General features: G+C 42.7%; 3 protein-coding genes across 3 annotated transcripts in view; 1 reads left to right on the top strand and 2 right to left on the bottom strand.

The window, feature by feature from the left end:
- Positions 1-1,897, top strand: part of SLC6A20 (solute carrier family 6 member 20) — a 32,190-nt gene extending 30,293 nt beyond the window's left edge. Inside the window, exons 10-11 of the mRNA XM_090046344.1 lie at positions 185-350; positions 905-1,897. Of these exons, the coding sequence (XP_089902470.1) occupies positions 185-350; positions 905-1,054 (316 nt within the window). The 3' untranslated portion in view covers positions 1,055-1,897. The remainder of the gene's footprint in view (positions 1-184; positions 351-904) is intronic.
- Positions 1,898-2,022: 125 nt separating this feature from the next.
- SNRPD1 (small nuclear ribonucleoprotein D1 polypeptide) lies at positions 2,023-10,374 on the bottom strand. Its single transcript, XM_090046345.1, has 4 exons — positions 10,163-10,374; positions 9,491-9,567; positions 6,502-6,693; positions 2,023-2,661 (listed from the first exon to the last, which is right to left on the bottom strand). The coding sequence occupies exons 1-4, from the start codon at positions 10,174-10,176 to the stop codon at positions 2,585-2,587; spliced, it is 360 nt and encodes a 119-aa protein (XP_089902471.1). The 5' UTR covers positions 10,177-10,374; the 3' UTR covers positions 2,023-2,584.
- Positions 10,375-11,830: 1,456 nt separating this feature from the next.
- The window catches only part of SACM1L (SAC1 like phosphatidylinositide phosphatase), a 41,131-nt gene continuing 33,708 nt past the window's right edge, over positions 11,831-19,253 (bottom strand). The window contains exons 15-20 of the mRNA XM_090046343.1: positions 19,067-19,136; positions 18,909-18,981; positions 16,598-16,691; positions 16,420-16,512; positions 14,761-14,818; positions 11,831-13,885 (exon numbers count right to left, since the gene is read on the bottom strand). Coding sequence (XP_089902469.1) covers positions 13,749-13,885; positions 14,761-14,818; positions 16,420-16,512; positions 16,598-16,691; positions 18,909-18,981; positions 19,067-19,136 — 525 coding nt within the window. The 3' untranslated portion in view covers positions 11,831-13,748. The remainder of the gene's footprint in view (positions 13,886-14,760; positions 14,819-16,419; positions 16,513-16,597; positions 16,692-18,908; positions 18,982-19,066; positions 19,137-19,253) is intronic.

Below are 19,253 nucleotides of genomic sequence, written 5' to 3'. Positions count from 1 at the left end.
TACTTAGGCTGGACTTGTGAATAGGGTTTGCCTGTTTAAATTCCCATTCTTTCAAAATACACCTTTTCCTAACAGGGGCCCTTAGCTCTCCTCAGTTATTGCCATCTCCTGATCCTGTGCAGAAAATAAATAGGGTACTATATGAAAAAAATTTAACAGGAGGGCTCAAAATCTCTTTCAACAGATTTGAAAAAGACCTTCATCTGATGATTGGACACAAACCAAGTTGGTACTGGAAAATTATGTGGGCTTTTGCCAGCCCATTGCTAATTATAAGCCTGTTTATATTTTACATCACTGACTACATCCTTACAGGAACACTGCAGTACCAAGCCTGGGATGCCACACAGGTATTTCTTTTTCTTTTTTACTGACCCGTGTCGCTTCCTGGTTCCAACGTGGGGTATTCTCTGTTCTTCTGAGGGCTGGAGATCAAAATGCCTTGCTGAAAATCTGCACACCAAATTTCAATCCAAAATGAATGCAGAAATACAGTTTCAAAGTGAAAAGAATCTTCCTTTTGTTCAAGTCAAAGGTTCTCATAAGCATTAAGGTTTCCCAATAATTAAAAATTATGCCACAAGAGCCATACCAAGTATTTGCTCATAACTACAAAGAGCTTTGTTTCTTGTTGCCATCTTCTAACTAGTGACAATGGGCAAAGTAAATAAAGAAAACAGCTTGCAGACAAACTTCAGTAACTCACAGAATGCCAACTGTGTATCGCAAGCTTTCTACAACCTAATTTTCCTCAGCAAAACCACGCATGAGTTTAAAACAACTGGCATCCATCAAAATTAAAGATCCAACACTTCAGGTAGTAATCGAGACTCATTTTTTACAGGCTAGAAAAAGGAATGGCTACATAATTGCTTTGTGCTAAAATTTTGTCTCTTCCTTGCAGGGTCAACTGGTTACAAAAGATTATCCCAGCTACGCTCTGGCAGTTATTGGACTGCTGGTGGCTTCATCTATAATGTGCATACCACTAGCTGCACTTGCAATTTTTATCAAAAGGAGACTGAAGAGGGAACACAGATCAACTATTGCATGAACATTTAAAACTGGTTTCGTAAAAGGTTTACTACCAGATACAAAAACTGTGCACTTTCTGGAGACCCCAGCAACCATTATTCTTAGCAATTATTTATAGATCAGCTGAACCTTGTCTGTTTTATTTACCAAAAAGCACTGCTAGAGGCACCCACAGTGGTTTAAATTGTCTGTAGAAGCAGCAACTTTACAAGAGCCTCTGACATGTAAACACAAAGAAGGGCAGCTCATGACGTGCTCACATTAGTGTACATTTGCCAACATGTTAACTGCAACTGTTAGGCAATTGTCTCACTCTGTAGTGCTACATTCACCTTATGAAAACAAGTTCTTAAGAAACTGGAAAACATCTGAATAGCTTGAAAGCCACTCTTTCCCATGCATACTATTTTGAAGTAATATGTACCTTAACCATTCATGTTTTATTAACTGGATTTCTATTGAGAAAAAGATTGCTAGCAAGTTTTTCCCAGACAAATAATGCCATCCTTTAAGAGTCAATGGCAAATTTTCACTGATGCAGACCACCCATTGCAACCTGGCCCTTTGCTGCAGGCGTCAAGTCTCACCCCCCACCCCCAAAAGTGGCCCGCTGCCTGCACTTAATCTTGCTGCCAATCCTCAGCCCCTGTGCAGCAAAGGTAATCACACATGCAGCACAGCAACAAACTCTGCAGCAGAGGGGATGGGCAGCATCCATGCCACAGATTCCCTAAACCAGATCAAATGATTGCCAGCTGCATCTGGCCAGGAGGCCACAAGTTGCCAACCCCTGGCTTAGGTTTAAGGATTAGCTGTGTCAATTCTCATGTTTCCAAACACAATAAATACCTACTTTCAGTAACTGTGTACTGCATGCACTTCTTGTCTTCTAGAGGGTCACTTGTAGCTGCATGCCTTCAAGCTGCAAAAATGTATTTGTGGTAGCTTCCCAAGACACCCAACACAAAAGCTTCAATCACATTCATGTGCAAGGATAACATTTAATTTTAATCACAAGATGCCACAATCCTTGGGTTCTACAGACCCGATTCATTTCTATCTCTGAAGGAAGATAAAGGAAGTAAAATTTAAGTTCAATTAGCAGAAAGTATAATTCTATCTACACTTTTCAGAGTCAGCTTTGATGTTCGTTGAACAAATACTTAGAGGAGTATTAATTCTTACCATATTTTAGTGAAGCTCCATAACTATGATGAAGTTTTATAAAGAAAACTAGGGGTTCATTTTGATTGAGCATCATTACAACATCTCAACAAGCAACTTACTCAGTAGATGGGCAAAGGGTGAAACTACAGCATATGCTAGCAAAAAAAGTCCATTTCTTGACCAGATATCAAAATGGCATGCTTGGAACTAAACCTTCACACTACTAGGAATACAAGACCCCATAGGAGCTTAGCTGACAAAAGAAGAAACATCTTTTTCCACAGTCGTGTTTATTAAAAATTGACATTGTAAACAAAACCTGTACAAAAAAACCCCTTCTTTAGAACAGGCCCTGTTACCACATCCCAAACGATTCTGGAATTTATCGCCTGGGACCGCCTCTTCCTCTGCCACGGCCTCGGCCTCTACCACGACCTCTGCCACGGCCTCTTCCTGCAACTGACCAAACCAAACAAAGAACAAGTTAAAGTCTATTTAGGTATAAAACTTATCCTGAAATAAAGGGTAAAATGCAAACAGCATTGTGCTCTATCGTGCAAAATTTGCAGCTTGATATAATGCTACCAAAACTCAAACTTAACTTTTGTCCAAAGTGTAAATTCACTCTCAACTCCAGTTTTGCTTCAAATAATTATGGAATTACATTCCTTTGACAACTGTTTCTAAATGTCATGAATGCTTTATACAACAAGTCTGTTTTTCTCCTTTTGGAAAAAATGTAATTACATAGAAACTAGAATTTACATGTGCAAGATACGGGATCATTAAAGACTTCTCATGCTGCTCATTACAATTAAACATATTACCTAGGGTAAAAAGATCTCTCATTACAAATTAGTAAGTAAGTAAGTAGGCAAAGCTACATAATGCAATTTAAATGCCGAGCCAAGTTCTTAGAAGTGGCCATCGCCCATTTAGGCACCTGGATAAAGTGGCCACGTTTTCTGAAGCTCTCAGCACCCAAAAAGTAAGAAAAATCCTAATACACAACCATAACATTTATTTACTATGAAGAAGTGTCATCTTCTCCCAAGATCACTCCAAGAGTAAGCAAGCTACTGATGAAGCTACGCTGAAGTCCATGCAGTTTTTCAAAAGGAACCGTCCCATAAAATCTTGCCTCTTCATGTAATAGGATTTAGAACCGTTTTGCACATATGCAACACAATGCTTCTGTTATATTGTGCCATGGCATTCTAGCCACAGATAGGGTCCAGTTTTGTGGAAAGGGGACTGGGTATTTAATCCTTTGACAGGGATGTTCTAATTATGGCACATAACATGCTTAATTATGGACTGAGAGACTAAATACTATGAAGATTTGAAAAAATGGCTTAGCTTTGTAAAAAAACATCAGCAAGGAACATTATTAATGGAGGATTAGCAAACTGAAATGTCCTAGTTACATTTTAGGATCATTCGTGCTGGGATTTCTAATTAACTTAGTTGGCTATTGACAATAACATTCCTTGTTTTTATGGAACTCCTATGGAGAACTGAAAAAACCTGTATACACCACAGCCTAAAATATTTTGGCATGTAATAGTGCTTTTCCATTCTCTCCTCAATCAAAAATCTTTGACAAAGCAAACAGAGGGAAATGAAGGATTGCACAGCAGGTAACTGAACCTGGCACAAACATGCAGCATGACATATAGATGTGACCCATGTCTTCTACTTTTTGGTGGATTAACTCAATGCCCATGCAGAAGCAGCTAAAATGAATACATGAAAATATTTAATATTGTTATTGTAGTGACTGGATGTGCCCAAAAGATATGAATGTTTTGCTCTAAAAAGTAGTGAGGAACTCTATACATTAAGGTCCCAACAATTTTAAATGGATTGCAAGGGTAAACACCTTGAAAATACTGAAAGCTCAAAACATGCTTCTCTGAAATTCCTCTGTATAAATTCCTCTGAAATTTCCTCTTAGTCTTAGTCTTATACAAACAGGTATGATTCTAAGATTCTAAGAAAATCTACTTTTCTCTCCAGTTGTGCTTTGAGAGCCCTCTAAACTGTATTTGCTTCACCAGTTCCTCTGTGTAATTAGTTTTCCATTGTGTGGAACAAGAAAAGCATTGAAAATTGGCAAACAGACTTGGAAAAAATAGAATTACCGTGAAATTACTTCTACTCAACTTCTACAATGATTTACATTTCCATGAAAAGGTACTATTTGTACCTGGACTTGATTGAGATTAGTGTAAGGAGGATATGATTTATAAATCATTTTCAGAAGAGAGAGAGTTCATTTTTATATACAGAAAGAAAATGTAACCAACTTCTTGCATTGTAGATTTCACACACAGGCTTAAGAAGTCTCTCAGACTCTTTCTAACTCCCTCTAGGATCACTAGATTGCTTAGAGCAGTGGTGCTCAAACCTTTTCCCTAGTGGGCTGGATGGGCAGCACCTAGTCTGACTGTAGGCTGGATAGTGGCTTTGATCCAGTGCCTGGGGTCAGTGCGGTTGCCACCATCTGGCCACATAGCAGAGGGGGGAGGGGTGTAGCCCAGGCTGATGCCAGACCCATAGAGGGGGAAAAAGGGCTTCATCCAGCCCCAGATGCTGGACTGGGAAGGGGTGTGTGGACTGACTCTGGGTTTGGGAATTGGGGGGGGGGGGGGGAGGGGAGGCCATACTAATGGCCACTGATCAGTGGCCATTAGTGTGCAGAGCCCCATGGGCCAGATGCAGTGGCTCTTCAGGTAGCATTTGGCTTACAGGCTGGAGTTTGAGCACCCCTAACTTAGAGCAGATAAGGGAGTGGCAAGATGTTGCAAGAAGCCTGACCTAAGTTTCCTAGACAGACTGGAACAACCCTACAACCACCTTACTCATATTAATGGCAGACCCCGTATCCAAACAACTGAGTTATGAACTTTACCCAATGGATACTACATGTCACATTCACTGAACCAGCCTAAGGTGTTATTTACTGTGAAGGAGAGAGATGACTACTGCTGTAGAGAAATGGAAATAGAAACAGTACAGGATATTACGACTTACAAAGTCTCAAACTAACTATTAGGCTATGCGTATGTTTCCAAGTTTTGCTGGTCGTAACAAGTTTTTTATAAATGCGGGGTTTAATTAGCTTTAATTTATTTATGAATATCTATTTAAAATTAATGTAATTAATGGACTTTTAATTTAGTTTATAATTAATTTGAACTATTTACATCTTTAGTGCGGTCTTACAATTTTTTGCTTAAAAATACTAAAATGAAAAAAGCAAGAACCATATTCTGCAAAAACAAGAGGTTGGTAGATAGGCGTTGAAGCTTGAAGCCTACTTGCCTAAATACAACTTGGCTTCTTACAAAAGTCAGAATCTTAGAGACAGGAAAGCATGGGTGCCAAACATACACCCTTCTATCTAGTACTGGCCCTGGGCTGATCAGACCCACATGGGGCATGGTGCATGCCCCCGGTGTGAGGCTGCTCCACGAGCCAAATCTGGCCCATCGACCCTCTCCTACTCCACCAGTATACCAGATATACCAGCTGCTCCAGCCAGTCTGGGGCCCATGCTACATGCAATGCAGATCCTGGAGCAGCCTGAACAGATGTCACAGTCCAGCCAGAATGGAAGTTATGCTGCACACAATGGCCTTTACAGCTGGACTGCGCTGCCTACTCTGGGTCTCACACCACATACTGTCTCTGTTCCACTGGCCTGGCTAAAGCACATGCCTACAGTGCAGCTCCCAGAAAAACTGGAACAGTTGCCAAATCAGCTTTGCCAAGGAGAATGGGAACCTATGGGGCCAACAGAGTTTGACATCCATACTGTACAGCATCCAACAATTTGCTTTTATCCTCTAAGAAAGGACTCTTCTGTTATCTGATTAACATCACTTAAAAGGCTCTTTGCACTAGAAAACTTTTCAAAAGTAAATAACCAGCTAATTTTAAATCCTCCCTTGGAATTTTCTAGTTTAATATTTTTCAAACTTTTGTAATAGGAGACCACATATACAAAAAATCGCAGAGGGAAAAGGTCTTATGAAATTTAAGAGAAAAGTTTTATTAGCAGAATATGAATCGTCTACAAATACTTACTTTCGAGTACTATTATGTATCTGAAATATGTGTTTTCAAAGAATCCTGCAGAAAAAGCCAACATCAGGCTCCCATATGTGGAAGTGAAAATATTCTAGCCACTTTTTCTATAATTATTGCCAGTTCAGCTCAAGAACTCAAATATTCTGGAAAAAAAGTCCTTATAATACGTAATGAAAAGAAATGGGTATGTAGCTACAAACCAACCTGCTTCTCTTTTTTTGGATTTGACCTTTGGCTCAACATCTACTAGCAAGGTGTCCAGAGGTAAGCTGTCTGGCAGAATGAAGTATCGAATATTATTTCCTCGAATACTTAATGTCTCCAACTGTACAGGCTCTCTGTTCTTCAGTGTCATTTTCACAGCTTTAAGATGTGTATTCATACTGACATCCACCCCTGAAACAAACCAACAACAACAAAAAAACCTTTTAGGAAAGAAGAATCCTAGTCCAAGTCATGGCTAGGATAATCTAGTTGCAGATGGTCCTGCTTTGAGCAGGGGGCTGGACTAGATGTGACCTCATGAGGTCGATTCCAACCCTCATTTTCTATGATTCTATATGCACCGAGAAGTCAGTTACTTTTAGCATGCTGGACAATTCCAACTGTATTAAAATAGCATAATTATGTTATCAATTAAGTAAAAAAAATGAGGAAAATGCTTACTCATCAGCTACGCTGGACAAAACCATTCACCATCATCATTTGCTGTCCTCACATTATTCACCTGGCTTCTGTCCCAGTACCTCTTTCCCCCTGCAGTCTGGGTCTGCCTCACCTATTTAAACTGCAGGTTCTTTGAAGTAGAACGCTCTGTATTTGTACAATACCTATGCCAAAGAGGTCACACATCTTTGAATGTCCCTTGATAAACGTAGTTAATAAGATTTGCCAAATGCCACACTGACTAGCAACTAGGGACTAGCAAAATGATCAAATTTAAGGATATCAGTATGTGCAAGTACTGTGACTCACTACTGTAAAGGTAACAGGTATGGAAACCTGTTTACCCAAACAGCTACCTTAACTACACAATCATCCCCGCTCTTCCTGGAGTTCCCTATCTCACTCAACACATCTCACTAGCGGCATAAATTTAATTTATTCCTTAAGCACTGCTCATCCTATCACTGGATCCAGGCAGTAGCTCTGCAGGGAGAATACCCCAATCATGTAAGTGCTATGATAAGGAGACAAAATTAATGGACAACCTTAGTTCTGGGATTTCCTATATATACAATTGTATACTCTTTCCTATATTATATATTTTTACATAAAAGCAAATCTAATATTTATTTTAGAAACAATCCCTCTTCCCTCATCATTAAAAATGCAAGAATCCTGAACCTCCAGCACAGGTCTTTCACATTTGATGCAAAAGGCTGATTACTCAGCTCACAGCAACAGAAAGTTGCTTTCTTCTGTGGCCCAGCCACTAAAGGACAACCCAACAGACTGAAACACCAGCTACATCTCCAGGAGCTTCAACCACAAAGAGAAGATGTGTTCCATACAGTGGTCATTTAAGAAAACCGTGTTACATTCCACATTTGTATACCCTCTCAGCATGGCATAAAAATCTCTCTTAATAATATAAGATTGTGAAAAAAACAGGATTACAGCGAAGAGGGATATAGACAAACAAAAATTTTAGCCCCTCTAACAGTGGAAGGGGAGCTAGTCCTGGGGAGTGTGCTACTACTGTTAAGATGCAACTATTACAGCTGTGAATGCTTGTGGCAATACAAGAGTTAACCTTTAAACCTGGAAGCACTGATAAAGTTGGAAATACTTCTATAGGGATACAAATGTAGCAAAACAGCTCAGGTTTTAGAGCTCCCTGCAAATCTGTACTGGTTTAACTAAGGTTTTGCTACTTAAAAAGTCTTGCCATTAAGCAATGCTTACAAAGTAAGAGGGGCAAAAACCCACGCAGCAGGTGCCCATACCTCCATCAAAATTTGTGCGTGGCTACAGTTTATTCATTTGGCAAAGTAAAATAAACTATAAATGTAAAAATGTATCATGCAGGCATAACTATATGCACACAAACACTTCTACTGACAGAATTATGAGGTGGAAGGGTTGGGGGATGACTCTCTCCCCTTAGCATTCTCACTGTGTTGGTAAGACTTTAAGTAGGACAAGTTTAAATCAATTTTGTAAACACACCTTTAGTTAATCCAGTGCAAGTTTGTATATAGACAAGACCCAAGAGGGATACTGCCACAGCCACTTGTGTGTTGAGACCTGGTTCTTATGATCAACCCACTGGCTCCCAGCATCTCCCAAAACAACTCATTAGAAAGTTAAATGATATTACAAAATAATATTCTTCCTTCTTGATATATTACCATGACTATCTATAATCTGTAAACCAGAGTCTTCAAAGCATTTTCATGGAAGTCTACGGGAACAGCTGGCAGGTCAGTGTTAGCTTAGGTCTGCTTCCACGGCCCTTGTGGCTTCTACAGGCAGCCAGGCTCTTGTAAGAGCCCCTTCCCTTATAAAGAAGAGCCCAGCTACCTGTAAAGCCAGACAGAGACGTGGCCTGCAAGCATCAGTTTCTAGCAAGAGGGGTAAGTTATGTTAACAGACACGCTGGAAAGCAAATGATGTAGATGGGCAGCATAATCAGAGCTGAGAGCACTAAGGGCCACCAGGCACACATGACAGCAAAAGGTCAGAGGGAGACACAGAACATAACAGAACTGACTAGTAGGGATTTTTTCAATGATTTAGTCTTCCCATAAAGAAGATACCTATTATTCTAAATAGCAACCAAAGAACTGCAAATCTCTGCTACTTTGGCATTTAGCAACAGCTGCTTATTGTAAAGGAAACCAGAGGGGGTCCAGATGACCACTATGGGCAGCCCTAACAATCTGTATTCAGGTGAGATCTAGATTATTAGAGGTCCAAAACATCCATTCATTGTTTTCTGAACTAACTGCTAACTTTACATCAGACATCTTTATTACCTGAACACCCATCACCGATACACAAATAAAGAAGAATATGAACTGACATTCTTTATCCTAGTGCTTGGGGGGGCAATCGCAAGAAGTTGGCCACCAGACATTTCACAAGAAACGTCCCCTGAAAAGTCATTATTTAGGGATGGCAGTGTAGTTGCTCGGGAAGAGAGAGGCAGTTTTCCAGCCGTGCCTTAGCAGCAGCTGCAGCCTCTTACCTGTGATGGTGCCATGCACCTGCGTGCCATTCTTCAGCTCAATGGTGACTGTCTCATGGCTCAGCTTCATCAGAAACCTGCGGAATGAACCACAGTTAAAAACACACATCTTCTGTGCCCGACACGCAGTTAAAAACACATCCTAACGACGGAACATGGCAAGGCCGTGATGAGCACGTTAACAATGCTGGGGTCTTCAAAGCAGCACCCAATAATGTAGGAATCCATCAGGGACCTGCAGCCCCTTTCCAGAGACTTCTGGGCAAGTGTGAGGAGGCAGGGATGGGCACCCTGACTCCCCCTGCCTGAGTTCAGCAACCCTGCTCGGGCAGGGGGACACATATGCGTGCGTGCCCCCCCCCACATACGGGCTAGCGCGGCAGTCCCTCCCAACGTTCGGTCCACGGGACCCCCCCTGGACCAAACGGGAGCGACCGCCGCGGAGCGCATGCGCGGTGTGCGCGTATGGCGGGGCTCCGAAGCCCCTCACAGGGGTCCCGGCACAGTGTAACCCGGTGACGGGGAAGAAAGGAGCAGAGAAAGAGCGCCCCGTGAGGGGCAGCGGGGGTTGGGGGTGTGAGGCAGGAGACGGGAAAGGCTCAGGCCTAGGGCGCGCCACTCCCCGCCGCCGGGGCCTGCTCCTAAATCCGGCTCCATCCGTGTCCTCCTCACCTCACGAGCTTCATGGCGGCAGCCGGTACCGCGGGACGGCCTCCCCGCGCGCGGGGGAAGCAAACGGCCGGCGAAAAAAAGATTAAAAAATTGAGCCCGGTCCGGAGGCCTCAGAGCAGGCCGCGCCGGGAACTCGCGCCAAGGAAGCGGCAAAAGCTACTAACGAATGAATGGGTGGAAGCGGCGCCGAAAGTGGATGGGGACGCGCGGCCGCCACCTGCTGGCTTGGGGGGGGCCAAGCAGCACTGGCAACCCCAAGTGGCGGGCTGCAGTCACGTGCCCCATCTGAAACAGGGGGGAGGTGGGCCGGCGTCATTGGCTGCTTGCTCTTCTCTGCTCAACTGCGGCAGGGGGAAGCGGCGGGTCCCAGCGCAGGGGGCAGAACGGGCATAAATGGGATTTGTGGGAGAAAGCCGGAGGTTTCCAATTGGAAGCCGCACTGCCAAACACTGCTGCGCTGCTGCAGCCAAAGACTTTGTCTTACAAAAAACCATTTAAAACGATGGAAAAAAATTAAGAGCAGGGAGGGTATCCCTCCTTGTTTTAAACGTTGTCCTCGTCCTGTCATTCACTTGTCCTTGTGATTCTATTGGCTGTGCCTAGAGCCAGGTCAGTGCACATGGAGGAAAAGTTCCCAGGGAGGGGGTATATGGCTTTCTTGTGGTGGACCCACCCTTTGTCACCGATTGGCCAAAGGGTCTTATGATTCCAGCCCTTGCTGCCAATTGGTCATGGAGACATCCCTTGCTGAGAGGTGGCTGCCTCAGCCAATCAGCTGCGAAGGGTAATGCCCTGTATTCTGGGAATGTGTCAGGGGTCACCTACCTGGGGGGCTCCTCAAGTCTAGCACAGTTGGCTGTGGGTCCAGTGCTGGGAAGTGAGGTAGTTAGAATTTCATCTGCTTCCTAGTGTGCGATATCCCCCTTGTGCAGACCTCTCCTTGGCCTTAACCAATCCAGAAAAAATAAAATTGGGGTTTTCTTTTGGGGAGGAAGGGACAAGAGCCTGACAGCAGGTAACAAGAGTTATCAGGGAAACAAAAATTGTGGAAATAAATTTCCTCTCTTCAGTTAAGTTGTCACAGGTCAGATATTAACTGCTGGTTTTCAATAAGAAGGGGTGGATCCAGCCCCTTCAAAACCACTGCACCTCATGTTTTACATTTAGTGTGTCAGATGCTCTAGTTCTCCCCCCCACCCCTCATGCTCCAGTTCTCTGACCCCACCCATCGCCTGTAGGTGGTCAGAAACATCTACAGAAACTCTGAAATAAAATTTAAGATGTTGCGGGAATGAGTGGTTTGATACAGGACATATGAGTAACTTGGCCCTGTTTTTGGTTAAAAAGAGGATATAAAGCAAAAAAAAGTAGAAGGAGCCAACCATAGTACTAGTCTTCACACCTCACACTTCTGTAGGCAAAATAGAACAAGCTTAAGGGGAGGGAATTATTATAACCAAACTCATTTCTAGGGTTGCTTCCAAAAAGGAGAGAGAATTGTTATGCTAATTTTTACATACTAATCATCCATTAAAATTAAGTGCAAAAATAGTAGGACCTTGTATTTTTCCCCGCTTATTAGTCCTTTCTCCAGTGTTTTTGACTGCTGCTTGCCAATAAGGAACAATTAAAAATGTTTACCTCTAAGGGAATACAGAACAAAAAAAGTCTAGAAAAGACTGAAATTTTATTGTAATTTATGGAGTATACCATATGTGAATTTAGAAATACACACTTTGCAAAGTATTGAAGGAGAGACACCCTTCCAACTCTCAAAACATACATCAGGTCTTGCTACATAGGTACATTAACCATTCAAGTTTGGTCTTTGTTGCAAACTCTTAAACAGAGCACGCACAGAAGATTTGCTTGAGCCACGTTTCAAAATGCCCCACGAGTGAGACCTTCCAATCATTATTTTAAGCTATAGTGCACACTTATATATTATGCAGTTGTGTCTGAGATTAAGTTAGAGAAATTTCCAGTTCAACCATCAACTGATATTTCCATTATAGTATCTAAAAAGCTAGACAGGTATTTTGCTTTTTCATTACTAGTATAGGTAATGTACAGATAACAGGTAATGTTTAAAAACAAAACCCAGAGAGGCCTTCAGAAACATTTGAGGTTAAAATGAACAATTACCATTGCAAAAAAACTGTACATATTTTCAATCATAACACAATGATACACTGCAGCATCAGTCTTGTGTACTAGTTTCAATAGTGACAGTTGTGCTAACCCTAGTTTTTCTTCTAATATTTAAACTTCATAATCGCAATCTGAATATACAGCTGTACTTACAAGAAATATTAAACAATGCACAGCGTCTTAAGCAAGTTTTCATGTCTGGTTTTCCTGAAACCATATAAAATAAAATGGCAAAATATTTTAAAATTGGTCCTTGATTAGGATTATCTTTTTTTTTTTTTTTTTTAAATACAGCTTGGAAGCACTAAGTTTAAGACACACATTTATTGATAACCAACACAAATTATTTTTGTAGCTTAGTAATTTGTTTTTGTTTTTTAAGAAGTGTTGCAACATCATGCATGAAAAGTAAGTTGCTTTTGCTCCCAAGTGCAAAAAAAATGGAATTTAAAGAGAAGTCCATCTCCCCAGAGTTATTTTCTTCCACAGGTTACCCCAAAATGTATAGAAGCAGTGACTAACAAAAAACAAATGTGGAGTGCATCTTCTACACGGTGGCTGTTCTTAAGATATGGTAGTACTTTGGACCTTTAGCATAAGAGGGTTCAAGAAACACAGTAGAAAGAGTTTTACATTCTTAGGTTTCATTTATATCTTGAGACAACTTGTATTTGAATTTGAATCATGCTTAAGCTGTCAAACTGTAATACAGTATTGTCTGAAGACTGCACTATTTAGGCAGTGCCGACATTTGCTGCTTCAGAAATGTCTAATCACATTCTCATTCTTCCCTCCCTAACAATGATTTAATTGAATATTGCATCAAAAGACAACACATATTTTAAACAAAGCATTAATACACATCTTTTTTTTACGTTTGGAGCAAATAGAGTGGTATGTATACAAATAGGACTCTTGCTCACATCGACTATTATGACAAATGAAATTCAACTGTAAGATCTAGAAAGCAAACTCCGCTTTCCTGTTCTTAGAGTGAAGTTATATTAGCTCAGAACATGATTTGAGTCTATATTAACACTCCAACATCTGGGTATGTTGACACATGAGCAGCACCACAGACCTCTCCCATCAAAATCACATAGCTTGGCTGGAACTATCCTGCTCACCTGTCAGCTGAGTAGGCCTATTTATACACCAAAACACACCTAACACCAGCATCATCGTGGCTTCCACATGAAACTTACTTTGTTATGAGGGCAACCTTCACAACTAATGCAATATTCCAAAGATCATTGTGACAAACTGAAATCAGATCTCAACTGTAAGGTACCACCACCAAAACGATAATTTAGTTCTCTCCCAGCAAAGAAGAAAGTTAAAAAGACCACTACTTGGTGTGGAAAGCAGGTCAGTAGAGACTCCAAGTGTGGCTTGAGGAGTCCTCCATGCCAAGCCGCTTTCCACACACACAAATTCAGTCCATCTTTTCCTTCTGAACCAGTTTTGGTGCATCTACAAAATCCTTGCCATTGTAAAGAATGATAGCAAAAGTTCCAAAACTTGCACTTCCCCAGAAGAGCACGTAGGCCAGGGTCTCAGTCCATGTGTCACCTGTTAAATCAAACAAACACAAGTGATTTTCCCCCCCCCACTCAGTAATTGGAATTATATTTAGTCAGACAGCAAAACTGAATCAAACACACTCAGCAGAAAGCTTTGATTACCCAGAATTGAAGTTTCAGATCAGCTTTCCACTTCCTAAAGGAAGGTTTCTTCCCCATACCACTTATTGCTGATTTCCTTACAAGTAGCTGACAGATTTTAAAATAATTTTGTTGGTGTAAAAAGCTAATGTTCTGCTGTTAAGTAAAGGCAAAATGTTCACTTACAGTAACTCAGAGTGCTCATTTATACAGCTCTGCAGAGAATTCCCAAGTTTAAAGACTGATTTACAATCTACATAGCAAATACTTCAGCTGCCAGCAAAATGATGACAGCCTATCAGCAAAAGGAGGCACAATTGGATCTGTTTAAAAAGCACAATACTACAGTGTTTGGGGACATTAAGTGGCCACCTAACACAAACAGAAGCAGCCCATATTTGGTGTAGCTACTAGGGTTAGTAATCCTGTTCCAATGATAAATATTACAGGATTAAAAATTAAGTCCTTTAGGGCCATGGATAGTGCCCCATTCAAGTCACCATCATAAATCAAGAAAACAGAATGGAGTCATCACACCATATTATAATAAACAATCAGATGCCTTCCTTCTGCTGTTTTCTCCATGAAAACACCTGGACCTTCTCCACCCAAGGGAGCAGAACCGACTTTGTACCATTTTAGAAGTATATTTTCAAATCTGGAGCTATGACTCGAACAACCACTTGGTGTAAACTGAGAAACAAGCGTATATCTACTGAACAACTTTTTAAACAGTTAATTGCACTGAACTGTGTAAAAAAAGGATTAAGGAGCACAACTTACCAGCCATCAGCAAACAGATGATGCACATTGAGAAAGCAACCACCATAATAATAGGCAACTGAAGAGAAAAGGAAAAAACCCATTAAGTTAACCAGTTTCCTTCCTTTCAAAGAATCCTCCAAAGATTTTTAAAATGACCCTTGTAGTTGGTCTGAATTTCAGAGAAGTCTAAATTATGCTTCAAAGGCCACTTCATTTGTCCCAAGACAAACTGCCTACATTTGTCCTGGAATAGAAGGGTCCCAGGATTGGCATGAATACATATCACCCTTCCAATCTGCATTTAGGGAGTGGCTGAATGCACTGCTCCTTTTTTGCCACCGATTCAATTATACAATCCTGGGATAACCAAACATTCAAACGCACTTCACAATGTCCCAGAACAAACTGTTAGCACTTCTTACTCCATTAAACCTTTTCAGGTTTTGTCCTGGGACTGATATGCAGGTCTGAACAACTGTGCTTTGTCCCATGATAAAATGGTTTGTCAGGGAATCCACAGACAAGTGTGCCCAGATGGCATGCTGCAGCAAAGGAGCCTACTGCTAGGAAGGCAAGGGTAAGTCAGGGCACCTGGGAGTGTGGTGCAACAGAAAGATTTGGAAAATATGATGTAGTGGGGCAGCAGAAAGTGCTAAGATTCCTCTGGCCCCCACTGGTATGGCCTCCGCTAGGGTCCCCAAATACTTGAAAGTTGGGCAGCCCCAATTTAGAGGATGTTTAAGCCTTTCAGACCTCATCTCCTTGGTAAGTAGAAGGGACTGAGAACAGACCTAGGTACACCTAGCCAAAGGGCCTCTCTGTCCTCCAGCAGCTTTGCCAGAGCTGATGACCAACACCAGAGATGACCAACACCAGAGCTGTCCAACTGGGGGCCCATAGGCCAGCAAGGGGCTAAGTTGCTGCCCCCAGGCTCTTGCCCAAGCACCATTCTCTGCTATTGCTCTGGCAGCAACAGCAGCAGCTGGGGGCTGCAAGCTCTTCCTCCCTCCCCCAACTTCCCCTTCCTTCCTCACAGGGCAGGGCAATATGGCAGCAGCAGAGGGGGAAGTGCCTGAGCAGTACAGCAGCAGCAGCAGCAGGGGAGGTACCTACACAGGCATGCAGTGCCATGGTGGGAAGTCTACACAGTGCTCAGTCCTGGGGCCAGTGGCACACCTTGGTGCAGCCCTCCCCAGTGGGGCTCACAGCTTACAGCCTCCAGTTGCTTAGAAGTTGAATAGCCCTGACCTAAGCTCAATTCCCCTACAAGCAGGAAAAAAATGTTCAATAAAGCAAGTGAAAGAAAGGACACTGGATACTTTCATGTGTGCTCCAAGGGTGGTGGGAGGGGACAGCACTTTAGAGTAGCTGTCAGAGCCAGACAATTAAAGTGCTGCTATGTCTCATGCATCAGCATCCCTGTGCTTAAAATGGCAGTGGGGGCATTTGAACTAAAGCTTATTTGAGCTTTAGCTCAAGCACCCCTGCCATTTTTTCAGCATGGGGATGCTGATACATAAGACGCAGGAGGCTGCTGGAGTGAGGCAATTGCCACACTCGATTAATTGAGTCTGTTCTGACACACAGTCGCTGTTCCAGTGCATAGCAGCAGCCTCTGTATTTGTGTATAGGCACCCATGGTTTCCAAAATGTGAACCAAATGCATTAAATACTCACAGCTAAAAATTTCCAGTCTTTCTTGATATGTAGAGGGCTGGAAGGTTCTATTTCATCCACTGAATAATTTCCAAGAAAGAGATCTATAGCATCCTGGAACAGAAACATATACACTAAGGATATAGAACAATAGTTACTAACCACCTTCTGCAAAAATAAAAACAAAAAACCTACTTACTTGTCTAAATCCATCAGAAAAGTTATTCTTATAGTAACGTATTAATGAGTTCCAGCCATCCATTATTAGGCCCCACTGAGTTCTCTTGCCAGTTCTATAAAGGAGGTGGGGAAAAAAAGTTTGTCAACACATTAAAGATGCATTCTAAGTGGAAAGATATTAAATATATTGAAGTTTGAGCCTAAGATTCTCCCTGATCCAGGCATTTGCTCTTATAGTATAAATACAAACTTGATATGGCTAAGAGGATGATGCTACCATTTGGTGCTGCCTCAACACATTTCAGCTAATGGCATTAGATTTTCAAATCAGATACAATTAAGCAAAGAGGGTCAAATGATTTGACTAGAAAATTGAATAAGAATGTCCTATTTTGTTGTATGGTAGAAAATATTCTATGTTAAATTAATTGCATATCTCTTCTTTTCCTTCCCCCCCCCACATAGTTTCATAGTTTCTAGGGTTGGAAGGGACCTGAGTAGATCATTTAGTCCAACCCCCTGCCATGGCAGAAAAGAGTACTGGGGTCAAATGACCCCAGCAAGGTGTTCATCTAACCTCCTCTTAAACACCCCCAGGGTAGGAGCCAGCACCACTTCTCTTGGAAGCTGGTTCCAGACCCTAGCTGCCCTGACCATGAAGTAGCACCTCCTAATATCTAGCCTAAATCTACCCTCTACCAGCTTGTGACCGTTATTCCTGGTCACTCCTGGCGGTGCTCAGGGGAACAGTGACTCCCCCAATGCCTGCTGGTCCCCTCTGACTAGTTTGTAACAGGCCACTAGATCCCCCCTCAGCCTTCTCTTGTGGAGGCTGAACAGGTTCAGGTCCCCTACCCTCTCCTCATAGAGCCTGCCCTGCTGTCCCCTGATCATACTAGTGGCCCTCCTCTGGACCCTCTCCATGTTGTCCACATCCTTCTTGAAGTGCGGCACCCAGAACTGGACGCAGTACTCCAGCTGTGGCCTGGCCTGACCAGTGCCGCATAGAGGGGGAGGATCACCTCCTTGGACCTGCTCGAGATGCATCTGTGGATGCATGACACGGTGCAGTTGGCCTTCCTGACTGCACCCCCACACTGCCTGCCCATGTTCATCTTGGAGTCAACGATGACTCCAAGATCCTTTTCTGCCTCTGTACTGACAAGAAGGGAGTTCCCCAACCTGTAGGTATGGTGCTTGTTCTTCCTCCCCAGGTGCACCACTTTGCACTTATCAGTGTTGAATCCCATCCTGTTCTCATCCGCCCACCCTTGTAACCTGTCTAGGTCTGACTGTAGCCTATTGCTCCCTTCTAGAGTGCCCATATCCCCCCACATCTTAGGGTCATCAGCAAATTTGAACAGGGTGCTTTTTACCCCCTCGTCCAAGTCACTGATGAAGATGTTGAACCGAGCCCTGCGGAACCCCACTGCCCACATCCCTCCAGGATGAAAATGACCCATCCACCACCTCTCTGGGTGCAGCCTTCCAGCCAGTTGGCGACCCAATTGACTGTGTGGGTGTCGACACCACAGTCCCCCAGTTTCTTAATGAGAACAGGGTGAGAGAGAGTGTCGAATGCCTTCCAAAAGTCCAGGAAGACTATGTCCACTGCTACCCCTGCATCTAATGATTTGGTGATCTGATCATAGAAGGCCACCAGGTTGGTCTGACAGGACCTGCCACTGATGAACCTGTGTTGGTTGCCCCTAAGCATGAAATCCCTTGCTGGCCCCTCGTGGATGTGTGCCAGCATAATTTTCCTCGAACAGCTTGCCTAGGATCGAAGCAAGACTAACTGGCCTATAGTTTCCCAGGTCCTCCTTCTTCCCCTTTTTGAAGATGGGAACCACGTTAGCCCTCTTCCAGTCCTCTGGCACCACACTAGAGCACCATGAGTGCTCGTAAAGCCGCGCCAGGGGTCCTGCAATGACCTCAGCCAATTCTTTTAGTACTCTAGGGTGGAGATCGTCTGGACCGGCTGACTTGAATACATCCAATCCCTCCAGAAGCTCCCCAACTAGTTCCTCACTAACCCTTGGCCTAGGTACGCCTCCCCTGGGGCTTGAGGGGGGCCCAGCAGGGGGTGGAGGTGGGGGTGGCTGTGCCGGTCCCTGCTTAGGAAGATGGAGGCAAAGAGATCATTAAATATGTTGGCTTTATTGTCTGGCGTGTTTTTTTTTTTTTAATGGAGGAGACAAAGAATTAGCTTTCTACCAGACACTTTTAGGACAGCTTTGCAACTAGTATATGCCTAGAAAACTGAAAATCAGTATTAAAAGTTATTATTATGTCCTGTTCTCAGAACCAAAATGCTGCCTCTGACTTGCCTCGTGTAGTCTGTCTTTAAGGCACCAGTTCCAGCATATTGTTTGGCACAAGCATTTGCATTATCAGCCCAAGCTGTGAAGAGAGAAACATTATTACTACTATTTTAACTTTATGTTACTTTACTTCAAAATAGGCATGTAACTCAGTCCTAACGTACCATTTTTGTAAATTTTTTCAAATTCTGCTTGTTCTTCAATTCTCTGTCCAACGTGCAAAACACCTAACCTCTAGAACAAAAACATCCATAGGATTTCATTAGAGAAAAACCATCCGTTATGTTTACACATGGAAGAGCTGTCTCTCCCAACTAAGACCTAAACATTTCAAATTTTAAAGTTGTTAAT

Source organism: Crocodylus siamensis, chromosome 5 (assembly GCF_052110815.1).
Source record: "Crocodylus siamensis isolate JL-2025a chromosome 5, ASM5211081v1, whole genome shotgun sequence".
In the NCBI taxonomy this organism is placed as follows: Eukaryota; Metazoa; Chordata; order Crocodylia; family Crocodylidae; genus Crocodylus; species Crocodylus siamensis.
This window is presented reverse-complemented; position numbering and strand designations above follow the sequence as displayed.

Bases quoted from the DNA above. Each gene is read 5' to 3' on its own strand.
- SNRPD1 (XM_090046345.1), bottom strand. The intron at 6,694-9,490 runs GTAAGAGGCTGC...GGTTTGTTTCAG, and splicing joins GGTGCATGGCACCATCACAG to GGGTGGATGTCAGTATGAAT. The intron at 2,662-6,501 runs GTTGGTTTGTAG...TGGTTTGGTCAG, and splicing joins ATCCAAAAAAAGAGAAGCAG to TTGCAGGAAGAGGCCGTGGC.